We start from the raw sequence: 27,801 nt of genomic DNA, 5'->3' as shown, positions 1-27,801 counted from the left end.
TTGGGGGGATTCATGAAAATAGTTACTGAAATCACTTTCTGTAGGACTTAATTCTCTACACAAACCCTGGTTAAGGAGATGCTGGATTGCACACATGACTACAGAAAAAAACTTTTGATCCTTAAAGATAATTCTTTATGCCAATGTTTCACAGAATCCCCCAGAGTACAGGTGTTTTCCTAGGTAGAATGAAGTACACCTGGGTGCTAATATGAACTAAATGGTGGTCTGTGGCTAACTGAAACAAAATATTTAACTTTTGGCCTATTTTTATTTGTTGGTTAGTGAATCATGCAGTGACATATGAATCACAAACATTAGTAGCAAAAAAAAAAAAAAGTCAATCATGGGACTCCTGGGTGGTTCATTCGGTTGGCCACCTGACTTCAGTTCAGATCACGATCTCCTGGTTCGTGAGTTCAAGCCCCGTGTCGGGCACTGTGCTGACAGCTCAGAGCCTGGAACCTGCTTTGGATTCTGTGTCTCCCTCTCTCATTGCCCCTTCCCCACTCATATTCTGTCTCTCTCTGTCTCAAAAATAAATATACATTTAACAAAAGTCAATCATGTTTCAGTTGATTCTGTATGTATGTACAAGATTTTATATATTGCATGCTTATAATCATGTTTTCTAAGAGGAAAGTCACTTACAAGTCATATAATAATAAATATATCAGTATTTCACAGTGATCCAAAAATAATCACCTGGTCTATCACTTAAACCAGTGTCTGGGAGTATCAGCTAAGCCAGGGCTCCTGTAAAACCCTAGGGTAAGACATTTATATAGATTATGTGAATAGCCCCTCTAGACTTGCGCAGTGCAAAACTTGTGCAACTGTACATGAGGATCCTGAGGTAAGCCTCACTGAATCATTCTGATCTTAGAGCTCTGTATTAGTTTACAATAATTGGTTTTTCCAAAACATCACATTTGGCTCACATCTTCCCTCATAATCATAGTGCACTTAAAACTTTTCAGTTTGCCCTGGCAAAATTATGATACTATCTGTTCCTGGTCTTGTCATCTGTATGCTATAACAGAAGATGTGAACCCAAATAGGGTATTTAGGGTTATACTAATCATGAAACATATACACAACCATTCCCTAAACTACTCCTAAACTAAAACTATTCTCAAGAGATCATCAAAACCCTCTTCATCATAAAATCCAAAAGATTTTTCGGTCCTCATGATATTTCTGCCATACTTCTCACTTGCCGATACTTTTCTCTTCAAAGGGTACCCCTGTGGAGCTTCAGTGACGTAATACTTTTGGATTATCTGGCTATCTCACCAATGCTATTACTGAGTTTTGTTTATGGGACCATGCTGCTATTGCACAGGGTTCCAGCCACAGTACTACTGTTATCTTTCTACTCCTGCTGGGGTTCGTTCAGCCTGGGTGACAATACTCATCGTCACAGTTCTCACAGTCACCTGAATTTCACTGATGTCTCGATCTGTAACTCTAGCTCTGAATACTCCCATTAGCTTTAGACCTTTATAACTCAATGTCCCAGATACCTAATACTCAATATGTCCAAAAGTGACTCATCAACTGTAACCTCCCAATCTGCACCTTCTTCTGCATGGTGATGACACTACCATATATCCAGTGTTGTTCAGCTATGAAGGGAGGAAAGAGAGAGGCAGAGACAGAAATCTCAATATTTAGCATGTGAAAAAGTGGCAGATTCTTGAAAGAGCCTATGGAAGACCATACACACAGCAGAGACACGCTGGAAATTAGCTTTGCTTCAAAAGACTCTTGTTTTAATGATATCCAGTCCAATTTGTTCCTAAAGCTATGAAAAAACACAGAAGGGTTAAAGAATCGTGAGCTTACCTATGCAGTCCCCATTTGAATCCTGCTTGTACCCCATGTTGCATTCACATCGGTAGCTAGACACAGTAGGTATGCAGCGTCCATTTAAACACAGATTTGCATGGTGCTTACAGATATCTATTGTCTGGTTCAGAATAGCTACACAGAATTAAAGCACAAGTGGTGTTTCATCATTACAACATGCACTGCTTTTATTACAGCTGATTTTTAAAAGGCTATTTCATAGTCCACTCAGGTGCACATATCAAAGGCTCACATTATTCTATATTAAAACTTGAATGTTGAAAATCTAAAAGATATTCCTGAGACACATGGTAGTAACTTGCATTTGTTAAGTTATACATCTGGAAACCCTGCCCATAATGATGTCTTTTCAAAATTTCAGGAATGTTGTACTGTACATTTGAATGCTTTCCATTTCCCCCCCTTTTTTTTTGTAACTGTGCTGAATATTCAGATATAGTAAATAGGCCACATGCCAAAAAGAATAAACAGAACACTGTAGGACATCATTAAATATTATTAGCAAGAGCAGTTCTTATAAAAAGAATGGACTTAAATGTCAAGTACGCCAATGCCAGTTCTGGCTGGAAGCCCAAGTTATTCAACAAAAAAGGGTGAGGAAAAGAAAGATATTTCATTAAAATATTTGGATAGGCACAGAGCAAGAGCAAGACTTATTCAGTTTATCTCAGTTGAAAAATGGTCCTGGAAAATAATTCAAGGGGTGTATGAACAGGGCAGCTCCAAACGGCCAAATGAAATATACTGGAACCAAAAACATGCTCTTTAATGGCGTCATCTGGACTGGAGTGTTACCATGCTCTTGTCTTTATTTTCAAAGCGAACTCGGGTCACTCTTCCTGTCTCCAATTTAGAAAGCTTATGGAAGAGAAAAACAGCATTTTCCTAAGAATTTTTTACTACTACATTATTTTAGATCTTGAAATAAGTTTTACACACATGCGCGCGCACACACACACACACACACACACACACACACACACCCCTTCTGAAAAAGATGTTAGATATTAAAGTATCATTTAAGGCAGAAAACTGAAGTGTCTACACAAAGAGTGAACACTCACTTAGTCCAGTGATGATGGGCCCCTGTCCTCCGGCTCCTACGCCAGCTCCCCCAACTCCAGGAGAAAAGCCATTGCCTCCAGGGATGGGGATGAAGCCTGTCCCTCCTGGGCCATAGCCATTGCCATTGCCACTTGGGGCAAAGCCATTCCCCCCAGTGCCTCCAGGTCTGGAACCAGCACTCCCTGGAATCCCTCCTATTGGAAGTCCATCCATGCAAAGTCTACGATATTCCTCTAGAAGAAAAAAACATCAGTTAAACATGGATGGATGACCTTCTGCACGATAAAAACCATCTCTCTACTGTAAGATTATTTTAGATTATCTCTATTATTTGGTCTGAACAAGTAAGATATTATCTTGATAAATGTTATCAATGCTAGCAGTAGCAGGAAATGGTAGAGATGTTTCAGAAAAAAAATTAAAACCCATTTGCCATATTTTAACTGGGTTGTATAACCAAAGAATTGTCTATATGTGCATTTTGATTTTATCTCCCCAAGTGCAACTTGTAAAATTCCAGATATAACTATGAATGCAAGAAATTTTGTTAAATGGATGAAAACGAAAGCTTTAAGTGATTCATTATTTATATTTGGTTTTAATGAAAACTTCATCAGCATTGCACCTACACATTGTTCCTATCTCCTTTCTTTTCTTTACGTGATTAAGGTGGCTTCAGAAAATACTTTTTTTTCTAATATGGATTTTAACAGAAGACAGTGTTTAGTCAGCTTTTCAACCTTCGCCTTATTTTCCCAAGTGTTAAAACTGAGAGAAAAGAAGCAAGCCTATAAGTCATCTCCTTATTTCCTTATCTGTTCTCAGAATTAGGGCACTGTGTCAGTAGAAATGAAGATTATTTCACTGAAGCAATTGTCTCAGGGTTAATACTACTAGTGAGACCATTAGTTTCCAAAATTATATACTACGCATTATTGGTGCTTTTTTTTTTTTTTAACACTTTTTACTACTCAATTTTGATGTTGGATAGCTTAGAGATTTTGAAGGAATATGCCTTAGTATTTTTCTCCATAACAGTACATACAGACACCTATCTTTAGAAGAATAGTTCACAAAGTTTAGTTGTTTTCATAATACTATAGTTTAACATAAAGGCTACATAGTAAGACATATTGAATGCCTGTATGTAACTGATAAACATTAATTATAATTTACCATTCATATCACATTAACAAGAGGAGTTACTTCCCATTTAACCTAATTTCCACATACAACCTCAATTATATGGTTAATACAGCAAAATGAATGACAGGTGTCCTTCTACCCTTGTATTCTTAATATTCAGGTCATTAGAAATGAGAAAATATCTCCAAGGATTGGGTTACTAGAAAATAGGGGCACTTATGAAATAAAATATAAATGGAGGTTACTCAAAGACAGTCATAGCTCTGAAATGAAAGATAAGCAGGTTTCTAAAATGAACTGAAATATTGATATTCAGAATAATTTTTAAAACTACTCACACAAAGACCAGTCATAATCAGCTTTCAGGAATTTTTCTGATATTAATAAAGTGGATATAATAAAAACTGATCCCAAATAAACAATGCTGCCCTATCCCTCCCCAAAACACCCTAGTCATACTGAAGACAGAGAGAGGAATACACATATGACTGGACTTTCAGAAGAGCAAAGTACATTACTGTTGCTGACTTTCCTAACACTGCCCGTCCTGAGGAGACAAGCAAAGCAGGCAGCTGCTCACCGGAGCCTCTGACGGGACAGGCCTCAGGAATGGTTCCGACACCCCAGCAGCGGCCAGGCTCACAGCAGCATTGCATTTTTGTCATTCTGCCCGGGAGCTCTTGTGCACAGCGACCATTCACCAGGCCCGAGAAACACGTGCCTGTTCTCTGATCTGAACATGTGGAAACAAAAGAGAAGGCGTGGAAGAATTATTTCAAGTTCTTACATCCATTACTTTACATATTAGAAGAGGCTAAGTGAAGGAAATCTTACTTAACCCCTATTATACCTATTTGTTCTTTTGCTTTCTATGACATTTGTGCATTTCCTTACTCATTTACTAAGCAAATACTCACTGACCTATTCCATGCTATATCCCAGGCATACAGTAATGAAAGACACAAAGCAGATGTGAGCCCATATTATAGAGCCAGAGCTTGAAAGAAAGAGCCCAATTCCAGCCTAGATGATCCAATCTCCAGCTGACTTGCAGACGCACAGTGCTGTTCGCCACTGAGCGTTTATGGCTGTTTGTTACACAGCAATACCTGACTGATACAGCTCCTGTTCTAGAAAGGTTGATCACAAACAGCTCCTCTGAGCTAGTGACATCTGAGCAGAGACCTGCATGATATGAGACCAGGTGCCATGTGATTATCTGAGGGAAGAGAAGGTGGAAGAAGAAGAAGGGGATGTGCTCAATGTGTGTAAAAACAAGGGGCCAATGCAGCCAGAGAAGGGAACACAAAAGGAGAGTGGAAGACTCTAAGCTCAGAGAAATACCAAACACAATACCACGTGAACCATTAGAGAAGGACTTTTCAATTTTATATGGAGTGCTGTAAGAGTCACTGGATGCTTTCAGTTAGAGGAAAGATAATGGTTTACATTATTAAAAAGAACTCTTTGGCTGTTGACAGTGGTGAGTGCAGGAATACCAGTGATGGGAATTGGTGATGGATAATGGGGACCCAGATGATGGTGGGAGCAGTGACAATGATAAAAGCAGTCAGATGGCAGATATATTTTGAAGGTACAGCCAGAGGGAATTGCTTGGGAGTAGGGTATGAGATTAAGAGAGTCTTGGAAATTTCCTAAGTTTTTGATTTAGACAGCTGAGACAGGAAGACAAGGGGAAAAACAGGATTCAGGGGCATAGTACAAGGCTTCTCTAAAACATGTTACATCTGGGATGTTGAATACAGGAGCCTGAACCCTGAGGGACAGTCAGGCTCAAGGTACATACCTATGAATGAGGTGTGTACACACGTGTTGTAAGCCATGAGGCGGGACAAGACATTTTTGAGAATTAGGGCAATAAATGATGTCAAATGGTGGTGACAAGTCAAGTCAGGTGAGGACCAGGCTGTAACCATGGGGCCTGGCAGGACTGTGATGGTGAGGAGTTTTGCATTATCCTGCAGTGTTGGGAGTAGAGCACTGACATGATCAAGTTTGATTACAATAAAAGGTCCCTCTGGCAGCAGAGTAGCAAATGGATCAAAATAGAAGATGAAGTCTGGAAGACGTCATCAGAAAAGAACATAAAATGCAAAATTGCACGGGGATAAAATATTAATATCATCTATAAACCCAGTGAGCTTAAACTAAAACTGTTTTTATGGTACCCAACGGAGATAAAATTGTGGGTCTGGTTTATTATATATGATTCAACTTTTATCAAGAAGCTTCAAAGAAGTTTTGTCTATGATGGCAAGAATAAATGTGTACCATGGCAATCAGGAGCTGCATTCCACTGATGCAGATGAATCCAGCAGTTGCCAAAAAGTTCAATTAATAGGTAAAGCTTAAATTGTTTTGTACGAGATAGAGACTTTGAAACAAATATACTATTTTCTCAAATGGTCTGTAGTATACCTCAGGATGCTTCTAAGCTACTGTCAAAAAATAAATAAGCTACTGTTAAAATGGCTTTAAGGTACTGCCTTTAAGAATCAGAACACCTCCTTTCATTCCCCAAAAGGAAGTCACTAAGCCCAAAAGCAAAGTACTCAACTTGAAGCATGCATGCAAACTGCATGGCAGACATTTCATGAACTCTCCAAGCTGGGCTTGGACAGACTGCCACTGGGAGTAAGTTTACAGGTAGGTGTCTATTCCCAAAAATGATCCAGGAAATTAATTTTTGGAATATTTATTCCAGGAACCCCAGATATCATATTCCTAGATTTACTTGATTGCTACATTCCTTAAGAATAGGATAAGGCAGATTAGAAAATCCTAAACTCATAGCAATAATCTCAGTTACGAAACACACTCGGTACTACAAAGTAGGCTGAATGTATGTCTGTCTTCAAGGATTCTGCAAGGAGGAGCTTGCACCATGAAGTTTGAGAAAAAATGAAAGACAAAACTCAGAAAACAAAACAAAACAATAAAAAAGCAAAACCATGGCCTTGAATCAGAAGACTTAGTTCTTCCATCAAAATCTTACTGCTTGATTTTGCAACTATATTTAAGTCTTCTCCTTCTCGGAACAGGGTTTGTGGCAGATTTAAATAAAACAGTATTTGTTGTGTTCCCAGCAGAATGGTGGATTAGCTACCCTGAATGTCCCTCCCAATTTAAAGATCCTGCCTAAAATATGAGAAAGTATTTTAAAAATACATTACATTACCCAGCTGGCATGAAAGAAAGGGAAAAACAGAGTCTCACAATGAAGTGAAAACAGGATCTTGAGAGGTAAGTGCACAGCTAAGTTTCAGCTTTACAGCTTCTGCAAAACTCTGGAGACTTTCAATTTCAGCCCTGATAGTTTCACAGGGTCCAGGAAATAAAAGATAAAAAGCCCAGATTCTCCCTTCCAACACAAAAAGTAATAGAAAACTCCCTCATAAACGAAGGGCCCCAAAGACCCATATCCTTAGGACAAGGTGATAATGTACAGGAGGGAAGCTAAGAGACTTATCTGTCTCTACCTCAGTGTTGAGTGGAGGTTAAAAAACAAAACAAAACAAAATTAAACTAAAAACAAAAAACCTCTCCTAAGAATCTTAACTCCAAGCTCTTCCTTACAGAGACACTTTGGTGTCTCAATTCATACTAGGCTGCGGTCTGAAAAACTTCAAAGTAAGAATATACTACATAGAGGTCCTCAGGCAGGGATACCATGCAACTGACAAAGGTAAAATACAGCAAATTAGGACTTAATATTAAGCAGGTCTCAAAGAATTCTCATAGGCAAAGTCCCAAGAGACAGGAGTGGCTAACAAAAAAATAAATAGCTAAATAAATGAGTAAATAACACAAAAAAGAAACAAGGCTACATAAACAAAAGCAGCTGAATAAACATCAGATATCAGCTATGAGAATGGTCAGGACAGGTGGACAATTTGTAACTGCTTTTAACGATAATTCATTAAATATTAATTATAAATAAATTATATTTCATATGCTTAAGGCAATTAAAGTCTGAAACTGTGAACAGATAAAAAGGGTCCATAAACCATGATAGAACAGTCTTAAAAACTTTCAGTGAAACCTCTATAAATGAAAACTATCATAACTGAAATAAAATGCCTAGTGGATGTAATGAACAGTATACTGCACGTAGCTGAAAAGAGAATTAGTGAGCTCGAAGACATATCTGAATAATTTATCTTCAGTGTACTTCAGAGAGACAAAGTCGTGGAGAATGTATGAAAAAACAGTTAAAAAATATGGAGGTGAGTATCAGAAGGTAAAATGCATCTAGTAAGAGACTAGAAAGTACTGGGGAAGAGGCAATATTTAACAGATACTATCTTAGAACCGTTCTAACAAAGTTCCAAGACAGTCTCAGATCTATGATGTCCAATAAGCGGGAAAAATAAAAAGAAATACACAGCTTGCCACATCACTATGAAACTGCAGATCCACAAAGAAAAAATAAGGAGGTTAAAAATGGCTAAAAAGAGAGACTGATTACTTTCCAAGGAGTATTTGAACCAATCAATGGCTTCTTAATAGCACCAGTGGATGCTAAAATACAATGGAATATTGCATTTTCTGTATACTATGATAAAACAGCTGTCAACCTAAAACTCTGTATCCCAAGAAACCATCTTTCCAGAGAGAAAATTAATGTGATTTTCAGGAACTCATAAAAAGAAAGAATTTTATAAGGCGCCTGGGTGGCTCAGTCAGTTAAGCTTCTAACTTGCGCTCAGGCCATGACCTCACAGTCTGTGAATTCGAGCCCCACATCAGGCTCTGTGCTGACAGCTCAGAGCCTGGAGCCTGCTTCAGATTCTGTGTCTCCCTCTCTCTCTGACCCTCCCCCCACTCACACTCTGTCTCTGTCTCTCTCCCTCTCTCTCGAGGATAAACATTAAAAAAAAAAAAGAAAGAAAGAAAGAAAGAATTTTCTACCAAAATATTCTTGCTAAAGGAAATTCTAGAAAAGGTGCTTCAAGCAAAAGGAAGATGATTCCAAATAGAAGGTTTGAAATATATGAAGGAATAATGAGGAAAAATAATTAGATATGCAGGTATATATAAAAAAAACTCTGTAATATTACACAGAAATAATAATTTGTTTCAAACAGAGTGGCAACTGACTAGAATTTTTAAAAGTTGAGAGGGGAGATCTAAGTACAGTAACCATCCTGATATTCTTTCATTGTTTTGTATGAGTAAAATACAGATTAATTTTAGACTTTATGTTACATATTCACCTTAAAATGCTAGGATAACTGCTAGAACAACAGAAATGGAAGTATATAATTTCTAAACAATAAATTTAAAAGAATGGGGTGTGAGGGAGGAGGGAAACCAATAAATAAAAAAGAGAGCCAGAAAGAGAAAAAAAGTAACAGAAAAGAAAGATACATAAGAAGCACAAAGAAGGTAAGAAAAGTACAAACAGATTGGTTACTATAATAAATACAAATGGATTTAAATCTCAATTTAAAGGCAAAGATTTTCAGATTGTGAAAAAATATATATATATTTTAATATTTAGGCTGTTTAGAGGAGATATATTTACAATCTAAGGAAAACGAAAGATTGACAGGAAAAATATACACCAGGCACATATTTAAACCCTCTAAACCCCACTCACAAAATGTGATGCACAATGAAATAAAATACACAAAAATAAAGTATTAAGGAATAGATCAAGAAGAAAACAATTTTAGGAAGCCAATACATATTGAAAAAAAGGTTCAATTCACCAGGAAAACATAATATTTTAGATATTTTTCACTTTGTAACATAACATCAAAATATATACACAAAAACTTAAAGAACCACATGGAGAAACTGAGAACTCTACTATCACAGTGGAATATTTACACACCTCTTTCAGTAATGGGCAGATATAGCAGACAAAATTCAGTAGATTAAGAAAAAATGTGAATGGTACAAGTCACAAGTTTAATCTAGTGGACAGATTTATTCAACAACTGGAGAAAACACATCTTTTTCAAGCCCATGTGGGAAATTTGCAAACCATGGAAACCCCATACACTATAAACAACTCATGGGTCAAATACAATATCACACTGGAAGTAAGGTAATATGTATAAAAATGAGTAGGTGCTCATCAGGAATCTATACCAGTTCCAGACTTTCGCAATCTGCAATGATATTGTGAGAGGTCCACAAATCTGTATTTACAATGAACACTGAAAAATCAGTATAAAATGCTTCACCATATGTAGGCACTACTGTGATTCTCATATATGGAGACTTCACTGTGACTAATAAAACACAAATTCATTTAAAATGATTACTAAATACCCAGTTGCTTTTCCATAATGCAGTTTCTCAAAGATAATGAATTATCACCCTAAGTGGATCTAAAAAGCAATTTTCTGTGTGTCCAAGAGGGGTCTTCAAATTCAATTAATGATTGATTAAATCATTAATTGATTTCAAATAATCAAATTCAAATAATGATTAAACATGATTTGGAAATCTCTACTCAGCCCTAAGATATGTATTGGACGAAACCATGTCATTTGTGAGAGGGTGGAAGGACAGAAAGAGAGGATTGGAAAATAAATCATACATTTTTTCATAAATTCTACGATTAGTTTCTTCTAATAACATCAGAGAAGCAGGCAATCTACTTCCAACCCTTAGAGTCAAATTCATATTGTGATAAAATACAGATGAGTTTGATGTCCCATAGTTAATGTCTCCCTAAAAATACATTACAAACCAAACCAGAGGCTCATTCCTTTGCATAACAAAAATTGCATGGTTTTGGGAAAGCACTGAGTTGAAAACGTGTCACATGCAAGAATATCTAGAATAGAAAAGGGACACCCAGTAGGACTAAGAGTTGTCTAGGCACACCATCCCTTGAAATAGGGAATTATTAGGGACGGAGGCAGATGAGGCAGATTTATTACACAAGGACAAATCCTTCTAACGCTTGATATATGTTTAACTGCAGGAGTGATATGCCAGAAATAATGAGAACAAGTCTATTTTTCTAATAATCTCCTATCACCCTCACCACATTCCTGAACAAGGTTTACATGAAGTCTCATTTAAAGCCACACTGTGGAAGAGGAAGCAATTCATCGTCTCTGATTAAAATATGGATCTAACTTGAAGCAAAATAATGGTACTCTTATCAGTGTTTTCTCATGGCTTGACATTTACTCTAAGCTTGATTTAAGAGAACTAATGGTTAATTACACAATGTGATGAAAGCTTTGTAAAAGCTGGGGATTGTACCTCGAAATAAATATATCTCCTGTTGAATGAGTTTTGCTCTTTAAAAATGAAGGATTCAGCCGGAAAACACTGATAAGGTTAGCTCAGGTCAGAATATTAGTGATCGTAGGTGGTCAATAAATAGAAGCCATTGTCTCAGGCCGCAGCCCCTGATACTGGAGGACTGCACCTGCCTCTTTGATGATCTGGGGCCAACTTGGGTTCCCCTTGATTAATTCTGCAGATTCTTGCTATTCCTAAAATACTTCCGTGTATGCTTTCATGTTTCCATTACACAAGGCTAACTAGAACAAGGAACAATGAAAGAAATAGAAGCACTGTGGCTCCTAGGTTTATTTTTTTCCTTAAAATAATGAAGTGTTTCTTCCTTAACTATATAACCCTTTCTTGCTAGGACATTCCTTCCTAATTAAAACCAGTATCCCTGTTCCACCACTTGTCTTCTACATGATTCTAAAGTTAAAGGTAAAACACTACTCAGTATATTGTTGCTTCTCTGTCTCCCCTTCTCCCTCCAGTTAAACATTTTTAGGCGTCTCGGGTTATCTCTCAAGCGTTTTGCAAATAGGCACGTGCACATGTGATCAACACCCATGGCCACCTAGAAAGAGCATCTCCTGGTCATCACTCTCTATCTTCCTCATTTCTTTTAAAATGTTTTTCCCCCACTGATTTTTGTCTCTGGTCTCTGTCCTGCTCAAATTCTTAAGTCACTCTCACTGCTCTCTGGATCAATCTGATACTCCTCAGCACAGAAGTTAAGAACCTCAGCAACAGAATCTTTATCTCAACCATCTGCCTTGTTTTGTTTCCAACTATTTCCTCCCCTCAGCTCTCTTTCTCAGATGAACTCTTCGCACCCTCTCCAGAGCCCCTCACACAAAGTTTCTGTGTCTTGCTCATGCCTTTCTTCTTTGCTTGGCAAACCCCTGTTCCCTTTATGAAGCGCCTACCTGTGTGCCAGAGTCTACGCCAGTGCCCATTTCCTCAAGAATTTTTGACTTATAGCATCCAGTGCCTACAAAACGATTTAGCAATTAATCACCTATGGCCTCAAATGTTCTTCTTATTTTTTTTTTCACATTATGTTTTCAGGTTTTGTTTCCTTAAGAATATTCCAAGGCAGTATAGTGCACTGAAACTTTTGTAAGGCTCAAGAAAATGTCCTAGGATGTTGTAGCTATAAGATTTCTGAATGCTCTCATTTTCTGAATTTCATTGGCTTTGCTGCTGACTGGTGCTTTTGTATCTCTGCTCAAGGTCCCTGCTGGCTCTGTTCATAACAGCAACAGGCACGTCATCTTGCATACAGAATTTGCTCACTGCTCTTATCAATTCATTAACTACTCATTGCTGCCTGACAATCACTCTCTTTGCCTATATAACAATGTGGAAATTAGGTATCAATAATGCCAGAGTATTCTAAAATGACACAAAGGTCATTAAATTGGGCTATTAAAAATGCTTCTAAGAAAAAGATTATTAGGCATATTTCTACTCTTTTTAGAACTGACGTATGTTAGTACTCTGCGTTGAAAAGAAAGCTCTGTCCTGGATATTAAAAAGAAAATTTGATAAAACATACTAGATAAAATTAAATTAGGCACTTGACTTTCATATTTAGTATAAAGTAAAATGGGAAAACTATCCTAGTTTAAAATTAAAATGCCCAGCTAAATTCTTCTGTCATATGAAACTGTTTTCCTACCCATAAAAGAAAAAAAGGCAGTTTATTGATGCTTTACCCATGATCTTAGCCAAAAGGCCAAGAAGTGATTATTGATGCTTTATAATGTCGTATAGACTCGGGATATTTTTGTTAACTAGAATAAGAAATTATGGTAGCATTAAGCCTTCATGGAGATAACATGCATTTTCATACTCAAAAAAAAAAGTTCTTAGTCCAGCCAACTCATTATTGTCAGTATGCATGTGGTTATAAAATAAACAGCATAGAAATATCCAGGACATACATAATTCAATCATAAACAAATTCAGTCTAAGAAAATACAGTCAAATTTTTAAAAATTAAAATCAAAGATCTCTTACACATTAAAACATCAGATTTGTTTTTTTTTTCATATATGGAAAATACATCCTTACTCCAAACATAACACAGTTATTCAAAAATGTTTTAAGGTGGTTACTTAATTTAACTATGGCTTTATAATTTTGGAGTGTCATTCTCCCCTCCTTAGGGGATCTCCTTTGTTCCTGGGTCAGGATGTCAACACTGAAATGAATGGAGACTCTCACGCTTAGCACAGGACTCAAAGTGCCTCAGCTCTTAGAAGCTTAAGCAGGCTCTTGTCTTAGGGGCATCCTGGACCCCAACACACCACATCCAGCAGGATACCAAATGATGTAAAGCAGTTATTAACCAACACAAAATTCTTACATCCAACATCATCTACTTCATCCATTTGCTGGTTTTCTATCCATTCGTGAAAGATTTATTGAGCTCACAGGACTACACAAGTCACCATGTGAGGCTCCCAGGGAGCAGCATAACGCAGAACCAATGGAGCTTATAGTCTGACTGACATATAAAGTGTAAATATCTGTGCAATGTGAGAAAGCCAGAAATGAAGGAAATGAAAAATATTATGGGACGGGCTGATTAATTGTGCCCAAGAAGAAAATGTGACATCTAACTGGGGACTCAGAGGACGAGCCAGGTTTTAATGAGCACAGTGAAGGGACATCAAGATGCTTCAGAAGAGAAGCTATCATGGACAAAGGTATGGCAGTTTGGTCATGTACAGCGGTGACAGAAATGTGAGTGTTGAGGCAGCAAGCTATTAGCAATGGATCTTGAATAAAAGCTGGGACCAGGTTCTGAAGGGCTTTGAATGTTCAGGTAAAGACTTAAAACTTTACAGAGACAGGCAAGAGATGAAGAGAGTTTATCGTAATTTCAAAGTAAATCAAATATCTGACACTGAAGAGAAACAACCTCCATAAATCACTGGGAATCTTGATCTTGATTATCTGAATATAACAAAGACTACGCCTCTTTTTCAATGCAAAAAAAAAAAATGAACACAAATTGTTTGACTAAAATATTTAGAAATTTTAAAAAATCAAATATGAGGATACAATTTGGAAATATAATATAAAAAACTAACATTTGTTGTGTCAAATTCTTCTTTCTAACTATTTCCCTTATCACCCCTTAGAAACTTCCATTCCAATCCATTCTCAAAGGCCTTCAATTACTCTACAGTGCCTACCAAATAAAATACAAATAAAATACCTTACTTGGATTTCCAGAACTTCACAATAATAGAGTCGCTTACGTCTCCAGCCTCCCTTTTTCACCTTGCCATATTCTAGAACGTAAGTTTCCTGAAACCAGGGTCAATGGCATCCAGCAAGTGATGTTCAATGATGGCTTCCAAATGGCTATTTCTCCTACAGCGTTGGGTCTATGTCTGTTTCAAGGTGGCGGATGTGTGGATGTGTGTGTACACACAGTATCTTCCTACATAGTTTTAGAAAATCGGGGCGCCTGGGTGGCGCAGTCGGTTAAGCGTCCGACATCAGCCAGGTCACGATCTCGCGGTCCGTGAGTTCGAGCCCCGCGTCAGGCTCTGGGCTGATGGCTCGGAGCCTGGAGCCTGTTTCCGATTCTGTGTCTCCCTCTCTCTCTGCCCCTCCCCCGTTCATGCTCTGTCTCTCTCTGTCCCAAAAATAAAAAAAATAAAAAAAAAAAAAAACGTTGAAAAAAAGAAAATCAAGCCAGTGGGGGTAGTTCTTACTAGTTTTCAACTCTCACTGACAGCTGACTTTGAAATTATGTTACATGAATTAGACTTACATGCAGTGAATCAATGGGCATACTGACCCTAGAACTGATTAAGTTTTCTCCATGTGATAGACCTAATATTCCACATAAAATGTTTGACCTAACATAAGATAGGAACTTTGATGCATTCATAAAGAACAAACAACTATCATTCAAATCTTGTCACTCTAAGAGGGGAGAGGAAGGCTAGAGGCAGACATCCTACCTCTTAAAGCAGATTGTTCATATGGTGCTAAAGAAACCACTCAGGCTAAGACCTTGATATTTAGACACAGGTTATCCACTGCTTTAAAGTAGGTAAGGAGGCAGCGTAGTGGGGCAGTAACACAGATGCAGGTGTTACTGGAGCAATCTGGATAAGAACACTGGTTCCATCTATTGGCTCTGTACTATTGTGTAAGTCACTTAAATTCTCTGAACCTCAAATGTAATTGTCTGCAAATCTGAATAATTACACATATCACACAGAGCTATTACAAGGATTACATAACATATGGGTCCAGTGCAGGCATATATATCCTTCTTCTCCTCCTCGTAATAACAATAAATATATTTTATGAACACAGGGGAAGGGAAGGAAAAATAAAATAAAATAAAAACAGAGAAGGAGGCAAACCATAAGAGATTCTTAAATATAGAGAACTGAGGGTTGATGGAGGGGTATGGAGGGAGGGATGAGCTAAATGGGTGATGGGCATTAAGGAGGGCATGTGTTGGGTTGAGCACTGGGTGATATACGTAAGTGATGAATCACTAAATTCTACTCCTGAAACCAATATTACAGTATATGTTAACTAACTTGAAGTTAAAAGAAAAAAAAAGGAAAAAAACAATAAAGAAATATTTTATTGCACATTTACTAGAAGAAACTGAAATACAGACAGGTCAGTATATCGCTCAAGGCCCCACAGCTATGAGATAATGAGATAAGATAGCTGTCCAATGCCTTACATGTGGCATGTATCTCATAAATGGTAACTATTATTTATTTTAATTTTTAAAATTTTTATTTATTTTTGAGAGAGAGAGAGAGAGACAGAGTGCGAGCAGCAGAGGAACAGAGAGAGGAAGACAGAATCCAAAGCAGGCTCCAGGCTCCGGGGTGTCAGCACAAAGCCTGACGCGGGGTTGAACCCATGAACCATGAGTTCATGACATGAGCCAAAGTCAGATGCCCAACTGACCAAGCCACCCAGGTGCCCCATAAATGCTAACTATTATTTTCACTACCACTACCTCTGTTTCTTCTATGACAGCCATTGTTGTTCTTCTCTTATTTAGGATGACAACACAGTATTTTGAAGGAGGGATCCCCATCCCTCATGTTCACTGTTGGATGGTTGCCCTAAGTTTAAGCTTTGCTCAATAAAGGATGACCTACATCATAACTGAGAAGCAGTGTTTCATTTGTCTAAACAAAGGAAAACATACAAATGTATTTGGCTCTACTCTGAATATGTTTAAAACACAAAATTAAAGGTGTCAATTTCTTTTCTGCAATAATTATTTTCACTAGAATAAACAAGCTCTAAGTAATAAGACACTGACATGCATTCATAATGAATGCATAGCAACAAAAGAAACTTTAATTACTACATCCCGGTTCCCAAGGCAGATTAAAAAAAAAAAAAAATCTTTCTTCAGGCCTTTTTGTCTCTAGCACTGGCCAAGAGCAATGTCTTGAGGAAGTCTTTCTTCATTTCCAAAATGACTCTGACAACATAAAACAAACCCAGATGGCTTGTGAAACTGAAGTCTTTGCAAAGAGCACCTGGTCTATCAATCCCTCAATAGTGGTACCATTTATTTTAAACAACTTTTCAGCCATTTACCCAATGGTTTTATAATCGTTGCCATCTTCATACATGTTTGGGCTATTCTGTTATTATAAAGGAGCACTGTATTGTGCCTTCAAAAATCCAAGGCTTACCGATGCACCGAGAGCCATCTGTTGAGGTTACATATCCACGTGGACAAACGCAAAAATAGCTTCCCACGGTGTTGGAACATTCGCCAGTCACACATATCCCAGGAATGACGCTGCACTCATCGATGTCTAATCAAGGGAAGGAGGAGAAGATGATTGAGAAAGGCCTCCATTAAACAGCTTTTACAAGGGATTTTTTTTTTTTAAAGAGTATCAGAGTACTCATGGTTGATTAGGTCAGATCATATAACCCTGAATATATTCTTGTTTCAGACCCTGAAGAATTTCTCACACACATCTATGGGAACTGAGATGAAAGCAAACTCCCATGGCAGTAAAACAACGCCAACTAAAGCAAAACTCTATATCCTTTTCTCCCCCCCCAAATGCAACTTAAATTGAAAATAAGTAAAAATGTCAATGTTTTAGTTTCCATTCTACATCAATTAGGAATTATCCTACTACGGTGTTTAAAAAACACATACGGGATTACATTTTAAAATGTGGAATAACTAAATACATTTAAAAATTTATAGCTAATTTTCACACTAATTATTTGAGCCAACAAAGGCAGCACAAATTTTTTTTTTCTATTTGGCTTCAGGATATGTTTTCGTACTTCCATTTGAATATGGGTATATTTGACATTCTGGGAATTAACTTTAAATATAAAATAATACAGAAACATGGCAGAGGGCAAACTTGGGAGGCTTTGGGAGGTGTCCAGTTTTCCTATTGTACCTCCCTGCACTTACCCATTCAGCTTACTCAATGCTGGGACTAGTCTATCCCCTTACACGTTAATCAAAGGTCTGCTTTCTTTTAAGCTTTCACTAAAGCAGAAAACCTGGCCATTTACATAAGCATTAATCTATTTTTCTTCTAGTTCAGTAAGCAGAGAAAGGTCGAAAGTCAAACAAAACTACAATTAGGTACACTGGGAGCTAATTGCTAATACATTTACAAGGAAATGAGCAATTGTAAGGGAAACCCAGGAGTTGGCCATCTTCTTTAAAGCACAAAGACCAATGAATACAGGGAAAAGTCATAAACGTGGATGATTACTGACCAGCAAACCTGAGCTTTTAGATTCTTTTGTTTTTTTAATTTGCATATATATTTTTTAATGTATCAAAACAGGAAAAAATTATATTCTTGTAAATACAAGGAAAGAAATTTTAAACCCCACAATTTTCAGAAATGGTTGGCAATCTCTTTTTTGAATTCCTCTATTAATCTAATCATTCTTTTTTTCCCCATTTAGTCTGACAAGTTACTCTTGCCTACAAGCTGCGTCATGAAATAACTATAAGCCTGTGTGTCTTCTTGGAATGTTCTCATAAAAAAATTTATCAGATTCAGACATTCCCTGAAATAATATCTTCATTTGAGGTTTAGCAGTTAGCCACTGAAGGCACAGTGGTACAAATCAAAATTGACCAATTCCCTAAGAGAGAGCAGAATTCTAACATGAATTGACTTCATGAGAAGCAAATACATAATGTGGTGCTGTTACCATCAGATTTAATCCAACAAAATGAAACCATGTGTGCAAAATTAGGACCTATTGCATCTTATACTGCTATCTAAGCGCAGTGCTTCTTAATAAAACTGAACGTGGATTCAGAACAGAAAGGAGGCTAGAAATTTACACTTTAATCACCAAATACATTGATCAATCACTCCAGGATAAGGAAGACTATAAAAGAGAACAGAACATAGTAAAGTAGGAAGCAGCACAAAGGTGAAACACCACAAGTTGTCTTTTGATCCTTTAAAGTCATACCAACAGTCAAGGCACTTATGAAGACCAGGATTGATCTAAATTCTTAAAAATTAGAAACCTAAAGTCCTTCATTTAAGCATTAACTCTTATTTCTAGGCATTTCCTTTCATAATAAAGAGCTTCTTTGTGCTCTATTTCCAAATACCCCCCTTAACAACAAAGAGTAGAAAACTGAAAGATGTTTGACATTTTTCTTTTTCCTTAAAAAATATGGAACAGAGAGGAACACATGGAGTGATATTAAATTTGTGGTTTTGTGTTAAATATTTTATTGTACAAAAACTCCATGTTTCAAAATTCTTAGAATTAACTACAAACCTTAAAAAAGTCAGCTTCCAAGTAATTGTATGTAAAAGGCTCCCGCTCAAGTATTTAGGAATCCTATATGAAAAACAGGAATTTATTTCATTTTTGGGTAGACTCCCTACCCTAATTTTTAAAATTCAGTGCTTTATTTTTAACTGACCAAAACACTCTGCATTTCAATGCAGTCATGCCCAATATTTATTCATCAATTAATATTTAAATTTATCATTAATGTTTATGGTAAGAAGGATGTGTGCAAATATAAAGTATACACTGCATGGTGACATATACATAAGTGTGTCTAAAGGTGAGGAGTGTATTCACAGGAAAAGGCAAAGTCTTAATAAAAGGAGTTGGTTTCATTCATCCTCTGCATATCTGATGTGCCTCCACCCACATTCCCTTGAAATATTTTTTAAAGTTTATTTACCAGTTTGGAGGCTTTTGTAGGCAGGTATCAGAAAAACTGGTCTAAATGGACATAAAGGAAATATTTAACAGCTTACGTATTTGGATGTCCATAGGCATGGACGTCAGGATTGGTTTAAGCCAAGGTCTATTGCTCAGTTTCTCTGAGATGTGTTCAACTATGCACTCCTCTGTGCTTGGACTTGATTCTTAGACTGCCTTCCTTGATGGGAGCAAAAAGGCTGTAGCAATTCTAGGCTAGACCTTTGACTAGGACATCTAGTTAGAAGAGAGGGTGTCTCTTCCCAGGGCTTTCTCTTAGGAGAGAGAAAACTTTTTCCCAGGAGCACCCGCAAATCTTCTCTTTTGTCCTAATGTTTTGATCTATATTCCTTTAGCCAGGAGAATATGCTGATTGGCAAAGGGCTGGAGTCCTGAACCAATTACTGTGGCAAGTAGAATGCAGTCAGTTTTAGACTAATAAAGAACAACAAGAATAGAAACCAGCATGGGTGAGTATATCTGAAAATATAGCACAGTTGGAGCATGGAAAGTATACCAGAATGGGTAGGAAGTTGACAGAAGTGAAGTTTAGCTAGTTAGCCATACTATGAACCCTGAAGAGTCCTCCCAAGGACTTTGACTTTTATTCTGAGGTGATTTATGGTGTCTATGAAGGAGTTTAAAGTAAGTAAAAACATTATGTAAGCAAATCAATATTTTAGAAAGGTAATTCTTGTGTTTAAAGTAGACAATGAATAGTCCAGTGATCAGTAATGACAGCATGGAGGAGGCTTTATGATGAGGAAGAGAATACATATTCATGAGACATGAGGAAGGAGAAATCAACAGGATTTTTGCAACAGGATTCTAAACTTCTAGCTTGATTAGCGAAGGAGACAATGGTAGTGCTATTAACAGAGAATGGGACATGGAGGAACATTTTGAGGTTAAGCCAGGTTTTGGCTTTTTTGAACTTGAGATTTTTATGAGAAATGGAGAGCAATTCCAACTACATAGCTACAAAATTGAAACTTATATATAAGGGGTAAAGATGTACATTTGTGATTTATCACCAACTCTATGGACTATATTTGAAGTTGTAGCAATAAATGAGATGTCCAAAGAAGATACATGAATGAAAAGAGTTGAGTTTAAGGAGGGAACTTCTGAGAACCACCACCATATAAAAAAAGAAACCCAAAGGAAGCAAAGTCAGCATAGGAGACTGGAAAGGAAAAATGAAGGAGAGAAGAGGGAGAGTATGAGGAATGGAGGTGAGCAACAACACTGTCAAAAGGAGAGGGTTGTTGGGTGTGGCATGGAAGGACTGGAAAGAGCTTGGTAATTTGAAGAAGTTGAATACAGATTTTTTTTTAAAGAGAATTAGATCTAAGCAAAACCATCAGATAGATTTGACTGCCAAACCACAGAACCTCATATTTGTCAACCAACATTTACAACATTTACTGTAAATCTTACTCTAAGCAGAATATAATGAATAATTTGATAAGCAGTGCTAAGTGTGATCTCAGATATCACTGAATTCTAAGAACATTGCCCTAGAGATTCTGTCAATCCCAATACAGACGTCATATGATAAAGCAGTCCCTGTAACAATTATGTTACAGAGAACTTAGAACAAACAAGACATTTTGTTTTAAACAAGTGTTTGTATTTTATTTCCATCAATGCCAAGGAACTATATGTATTTGGTCTAGTCTGCATACTTTTCTTTTTGGTATAGAAAAAAAGTGTATTTCCATTTTACATTGAACCATGAATATGCTATTTAAATTTATGACTAAATTTTAAGTGCAACAAATGGCTACCTTCTTCAAGCCTTTATGAGGACAACAGTCATTATCAAAATGGCAAAATAAGCTGTAATGGAAAATTAACGTTTGCTTTCCCCTTTTCAGAGTTTGAAAGTATGGTGTCTATTACTTGTCCTCAGAATTCCACTGATTATTCATAAACAGATTTACTGAAATATAGTATTATATGGTAGTACAATTCACCCACTTACAGTGAAAAATTAAATGGTTTTTAGTTCATCTACAGGGTTGTACAACCACCACTACAACTTAATTTTAGAACATGTTCATTCCCCCAGAAGTACTTCCATCCCAGCACTCTCCTGACCTGCCTCTATGCTTCAGAGAGTAAGTAACCTAAGTATAACTAAAAAATCCACAACTAATAACAACTCATCCGTCTCTATAGGGTTGCCTGTTCTAGACATTTCATATAAATGGAATCATAAAATATATGGTTTTTCGTGACTGGCATCTTTCACTTAGCATGTTTTCAATGTTTCTCAATGTTGTGGCATATATTAGTACCTTATTCCTTCTAATTGCTGAATAATATTCCATTGTATGGATATATCACATTTTATTCATTCATTCCTCAGTTGGTGGATATTCAAGCTGTTTCCATCTTTTTGGCTGTTGTGGATAAAGCTGCTATGAACACTTGGGTACTACTTTTATGTGGACATATGCTCTAATTTCACTTGGGTATACATCTAGCCTGGGTATCACAGCCTGAGCTGAAATCAAGAGTCAGATGCCCAACTAATGGAGCTACCTAGGCGCCCCAGAATTTTACTTTTGATGGGGTTTAAAGAGTACACTTACCACGATGAGTACTGAACAATGTACAGAAGTGGTGAATCACTAAAGAGTACACCTGAAGCTAATATAAACCTGTACGTTAACTATCCTGGAATTAAAATTAAAAACTTAATAAAAAGAGAATTTTACTTTTGGTAAAAACATCTGCCAATGTTGATAAACACAGGGCTAAGGTAAGAACAGAGCAGGGACAGTACAGATAATAACATGATCCAGGCTGCAGTTAATGAGGGGGGACTAGGAAAGGAAATAATAAATGAAAGAAACGTCCTGAAAGTTAAAGCAAGAATAAGAGAAAGGGATGGTAAGATTTCATTATTGAACTTCTATTAACAAAATTAATAAAATCAAGGAAAAATATTTTGGGGGAAGTTGATGGTTTCATCACTAACATTTTGAGCTAATAATATCTAGAAAGTAGCTGAAAATCCAGGGTAGATCTTTATAAAGGGACCAGCAGCTATAGATAAACACAGATGAAACCATCAGTGTGAAGTGAGTGAAGAAAATAAAGAAAAGAAAGATCACCAGGATTACTGAAAAGTGATTTAAATTTTATTTATTCATTTTTTTTAACAATTTATATATTAAAGAGGTCAAATGTGACAGGCAGGACAGTGACTCTACCAATGAAGTCAGAGTCCTAATCCTGGGAACCTGTGAATATGTTAGTTCATATGACAAGGGAGAATCAAGATTGCTAATCAACTCATCTTGAGATGAGGAGATAATCTTGGATTATCTGGTCCTGGGTCCAATATAATCAAGAGTTCTTATAAGTGGGAGATGAGGTAGAAATGTCATATCTGGAGAGAGATTTGAAGATGCTGCACCATTAACTTTGAAGACAGAAGGGGGCCACAAGCCAGTAACGAAGGAAGTTTCTAGAAATCAGGTAAGTAAAGAAAATGAATTCTCCCCTAGACACTGCAGAAGGAATAGGCTGTCCTGCTTACACCTTGACTTCAGCCTGGTGAGACGCATTCTGGACATGTGATTTCCAAAACGGTAAAAAAATAACTCTGTGTTTTAAGTCACTAAGTTTTTGGTAATATGTTATAGCAATATTAGGAAACTAAGACATCAAGGAATAATATTTACGAAGGAAAAGGGTAACCAAGAATGATAAATGCTACGAAGGATTCATGAGAACGAAGGCAATTTTACAAAGGGGTAAGAAATAATTGGTGGGGTGGTAGTGAGATTGCTGCTACAGACTATGCTTTTAGGAAACTTCACAGTGAACAAAGTCAGAAAGAATATAGTGACAGGAGACTAAAGAGAAAGTGGACAGAGGTTTTATGTAGATGGCCTTGATTGTAGATAAGACAAAGAGTCAGGAAAGAGAAGAGACACAAGTTAGAAACTGAGCCAATTAACAGCAAGAGTCAGGAGTCTTAGAAAGGTGATGGAGTAAAGTACAGAGCTGGAACATTCTGCTCTGGAAAGATGGGAAGACACTTCATCAAAGGCAGGGAATATGGAAAATGGGGTTGTAGTAAGAGAATCTGAGGTTGAATAAGTTCATGTCAAATAGCTTCAGTCTTTTAGGTAAAATAAAGGACAGATGTCACACAACTTTAACGTACACACACACACACACACACACACACACACAAAATGACCTGGAAGGCTTACTAAACATGCAGATTGTGACTTCCAGTCAAGATGCTCTGGTACTCCCCTCTGCTCCAATCACATAACAGTGACAGATGACATACAAAAATAAAAAATAAAAATAAAACAAGAGACCCAGCTGGTTGCAAAACACGAGATAAATATTTCCTTGGACCACAAACAGAATTTCACAGCAGTGAGCAGAGCTGAAACCTGGGGTCTGCTGGACTCCTTCTCCAGAAGCTGGCGCTGGTAGCTGAGAGATCAGAGTTATACCTGATGTCAATGTGGGGTGACCAATACTATGAGCAGTCAGGTACTCGTTACTATGAGCAACGAGCAGCGCAGGATGAAAGAGAAACACAGAAGAGAAATGGGTCAGGACAGACTTCCACAGGACATTCATAGTCACACCAAAACATGTCAGAAAACAGGCCCCCACCAGGCTACGAAGATGAGTGGAGTACTGTTTTCCAGGCAGAGGGAAGAGCATACACAAAAGGTGAGGCAAGAAGGAGCATGATTTTTTTGAGGAAGTAAATGTTAATGGACTGAATCAAAGAGTGCATAGAAAGAAAGGAAGCTAGAGAGGAAAGCAGAGGATGGTCATGCAGGAATTTTATCAAGAAGTTGGGGGACTCAAACACAGGAGGGACATGGCCAACCATGGACTTTGGAAAGATCACTGTGCCTACAATGTGGACAAAGGACCACGGTGGGACAATAGGAGATAGGGAGATCCCAAAGAAAGGTGCCTCAGTATTCCAAGAGATAATGGGGAAGAAAGGACAGTCATGTCAGGAAAGGGAGGAGTCCAGAGCGGCCCCAGCTTCAGGAGTGCAATGAGGTATATGGGAAGCACTGGTAAGGTACATACCCACAGGCTGGGTGCAGAGGTGCTACAGACAATATCTGTGCATGCTTCGGCTGACATAACTGTGGGGTGGTGTACAGGCCTACTGGGAGGCTGCACACAAAGGAAGGAAATACAGGAGACAGACACAGGCACTCTAGTGATGGGGGCTGGGGGCAGGCAACCACATGTAGATGATTTTTTTCTGCAGGAATACCAGGCAAGCTACGGAGTAGGAAAAGTCTACCTGGTAATCTTGATGAAGTGAGTTTCACATGACTGCACAGACTGCAGAGGGTTCTAGAATAAGTCAGAATATAGGAAGTAGAGCCTAACTGTAGATAATTCCCAAGTCTGATGTGGAAAAGAAAGAAAAAAGAGGGCAGCAGCTCAAAATGAAGATAGAAAGGGAAAGATATCTTTTTAGGATGATGGAAAATACCCCAATCCACTGTATATCCACTGTACAGGGATGCTGTCTATCATTTACTATCAATATGCTTGTGGTACCTCAGCATTTCACTATAGTACTATTATATATTCCTTCTTGGTCCCTCTTTCCTCTTGTTATTAATCTTAAGGAAGTACATTTAAAATATAAAATAGTCTCTGTGCATCAACCTTAATGAGCACTAAAGGGACTTTTTAATTAACTGCTTTGTTTTTGTTGGGTTTTTTTTTGGTTTTGTTTTTTGGGTTTTTTTTTTTTTTTTTTTTTTTTTTTTTTTTGGTCTGGGGGCATCTGGATGGCTCTGTTGGTTAAACGTCTGATTCTTGATTTCAGCTCAGGTCATGATCTCACGGTTCATGGGATTGAGTCCCACGTCAGGCTCTGTGCTGACAGTACACAGCCTGCTTAGGATTCCCTCTCTCCCTCTCTCTCTGACCCTCCTCCATGCACATCCTCTCTCTCTCTCTCTCCTGCTCAAAATAAACAAATAAACTTTTTAAAAAAAGTTCTTTTGTCTCTTTAGGCAGAATAATGACATTATTTAAAAAGACCACTTCTATAGCCACGTAACAAATGGTTCTCTTTTGGCTTGAAATCAATACTGCATCTTTCTAAACACTCATTTGGAGTAACTGATGCATGAAGTAACAGCAGCAAGAGGCACTTGCATTACTGGGCTTTTTAAGATTAAAACAACAGTTGGAAAGCTACTTCTATTTCAAAAGACATAAAAGTCACTGATAACCCAGGCAAACAACAGGAGCTTACATTTTTGGTCGGCATCCCCCAATGGTATTTCTTGGGAAGTGTAGCTATTTACCAGAAGGGGTTTTCCTTTCCTTTCCTTTCTCTGTCTCTTTTTCCAATTTACACAGGGTGGAAACATCATCTTACCCTTTTAAACAAGTAAGATGAAATCCTCTACAAGTTCTGAAACAATGAAGACTTAAATTGACGATGCTGAGCTTCTAGAGGAGAATATTTTTAACAACTGAGTGGTGAGCTGTTAAAACTATGTCCTCCAGAAGCTTTCTTTCTTCCCATCCTTTCTGCCCTCCACAACTGCCTTAAACATTTAAATACAGGGAAATTAAATTGAAAGCCTCCTTTAATGTTGGGTAAAACCTACAATTTGAACAACAAAAAAGTCAGGAAATTACAAAGTTAAATTTGCTATAACTATTTGGACTTGGCCCAAATGCAAGAATTTAATATTTTCTGTTCCCTTTTTTTTTCTTGTTAAGCATTAGGACATTGAGATGTAATTATAAAACCCTCGGGATCTCAAGATGTATTTTGGCTTAATACAGTAAAACCCTTGATTTAAGAAAACTTTATCAGGGGAGGAATTAAGATGGTGGGGCAGCAGGGAGACCCTTAGTTTATCTCCTCCCTGAAACACAGCTTGACCAGCACCAAACCGTTTTTGCACACCTAGGAAATTAATCTGAGGATTAACACAACAATATGCATAACTTGAGAGAAAAGCTAAAGAGAGTAAGAAGCTGTTTTTGTGGAGAGAGGACAGAGGAGAGGGGGAAAAAGAACAGCAGAGGGGAGACAGCAGTGCACTGGGAAAGTGCAGAAAATACACTCCCTCAAAAGGGGTTGGGAGAGAAAAAGAGACAAAGAGTAAAAACACTCGCAAGTGACTGAACAAGAAATCTGTTCCCCAAAACCACGGATAGGAAGAAAAGAGAGGGTTTCATTACCACCAGGATTGTACAAACAGTGGAGTGCAGACTCTGAAGTTCTGGAAGCTCAGTGCCTGGAGGTGCTCTGGTGAGGAAGTAGGGCGGGGAGCAGGTAGTGGGGTCTGAGGGGTCCATGTGACACATGGGGAAAAGTGGTTCCCCTGCTTGAAATGCATTTGGTAGAGGCCATATGGCCTCCTCACAGGTAAAGGTATCAGCAGACCCCACAGAGCAGGCAAATTTGCTGCAGTTGGGAAAAGGCACCAGAGTGCGGTAAAACCTGGTGCCAGCTGTGTGTTGTCTTTTGCCACAGTCTCTGAACCTCTACCACTGCAGGATCACACAAACATTTTCTGGGGCAAGGTGGTACCTGGCCATTGCTAAGTGAGATCCTCACCCCAAGAGTCGGTGTGAATCCAAGCTGCAGAATCTCTGAAGTGTGGGGTTTTAAAACACAACCCCATATGAGATAAAACTCATCTATATGCAGCTTACAAAAGACCCATTATAGACCTAAAGACACCTGCAGATTGAAAGTAAGAGGATGGAGAATGATCTATTATGCTAATGGTTGTCAAAAGATAGCTGGAGTAGCTATACTTATATCAGACAAACTAGATTTTAAAATAAAGACCATAACGAGAGATGAAGAAGGGCATTCTATCATAATTAAGGGGTCTATCCACCAAAAAGATCTAACAATTATAACTATTTATACTCTCAATATGGAAGCACCCAAATATATAAATCAATTAATCACCAACATAAAGAACTCATTGATAATAATACCATAATAGGAGGAGACTTCAACACCCCACTTTCAGCAATGGACAGACCATCTAAGCAGAAAATCACAAGGAAACAATGGCTTTGAATGACACAATGGACTGGGTGGGCTTAACAGATATATGCAGAACATTACATCCTAAAGCAGTAGCAAACACATTCTTCTCTAGTACACATGAAACATTCTCCAGA

General features: G+C 37.7%; 1 protein-coding gene across 1 annotated transcript in view; it reads right to left on the bottom strand.

Moving 5' to 3' along the window:
- Positions 1 to 27,801, bottom strand: part of FBN2 (fibrillin 2) — a 257,001-nt gene that overhangs the window by 116,611 nt on the left and 112,589 nt on the right. The window contains exons 8-11 of the mRNA XM_058737181.1: positions 17,073 to 17,198; positions 4,664 to 4,816; positions 2,937 to 3,170; positions 1,849 to 1,986 (exon numbers count right to left, since the gene is read on the bottom strand). Coding sequence (XP_058593164.1) covers positions 1,849 to 1,986; positions 2,937 to 3,170; positions 4,664 to 4,816; positions 17,073 to 17,198 — 651 coding nt within the window. The remainder of the gene's footprint in view (positions 1 to 1,848; positions 1,987 to 2,936; positions 3,171 to 4,663; positions 4,817 to 17,072; positions 17,199 to 27,801) is intronic.

The sequence above is a fragment of the Neofelis nebulosa genome, chromosome 1 (assembly GCF_028018385.1).
Source record: "Neofelis nebulosa isolate mNeoNeb1 chromosome 1, mNeoNeb1.pri, whole genome shotgun sequence".
NCBI lineage: Eukaryota > Metazoa > Chordata > Mammalia > Carnivora > Felidae > Neofelis > Neofelis nebulosa.
The sequence above is the reverse complement of the archived record's forward strand: the minus strand, read 5'-3'. Positions and strand labels throughout refer to the sequence as shown.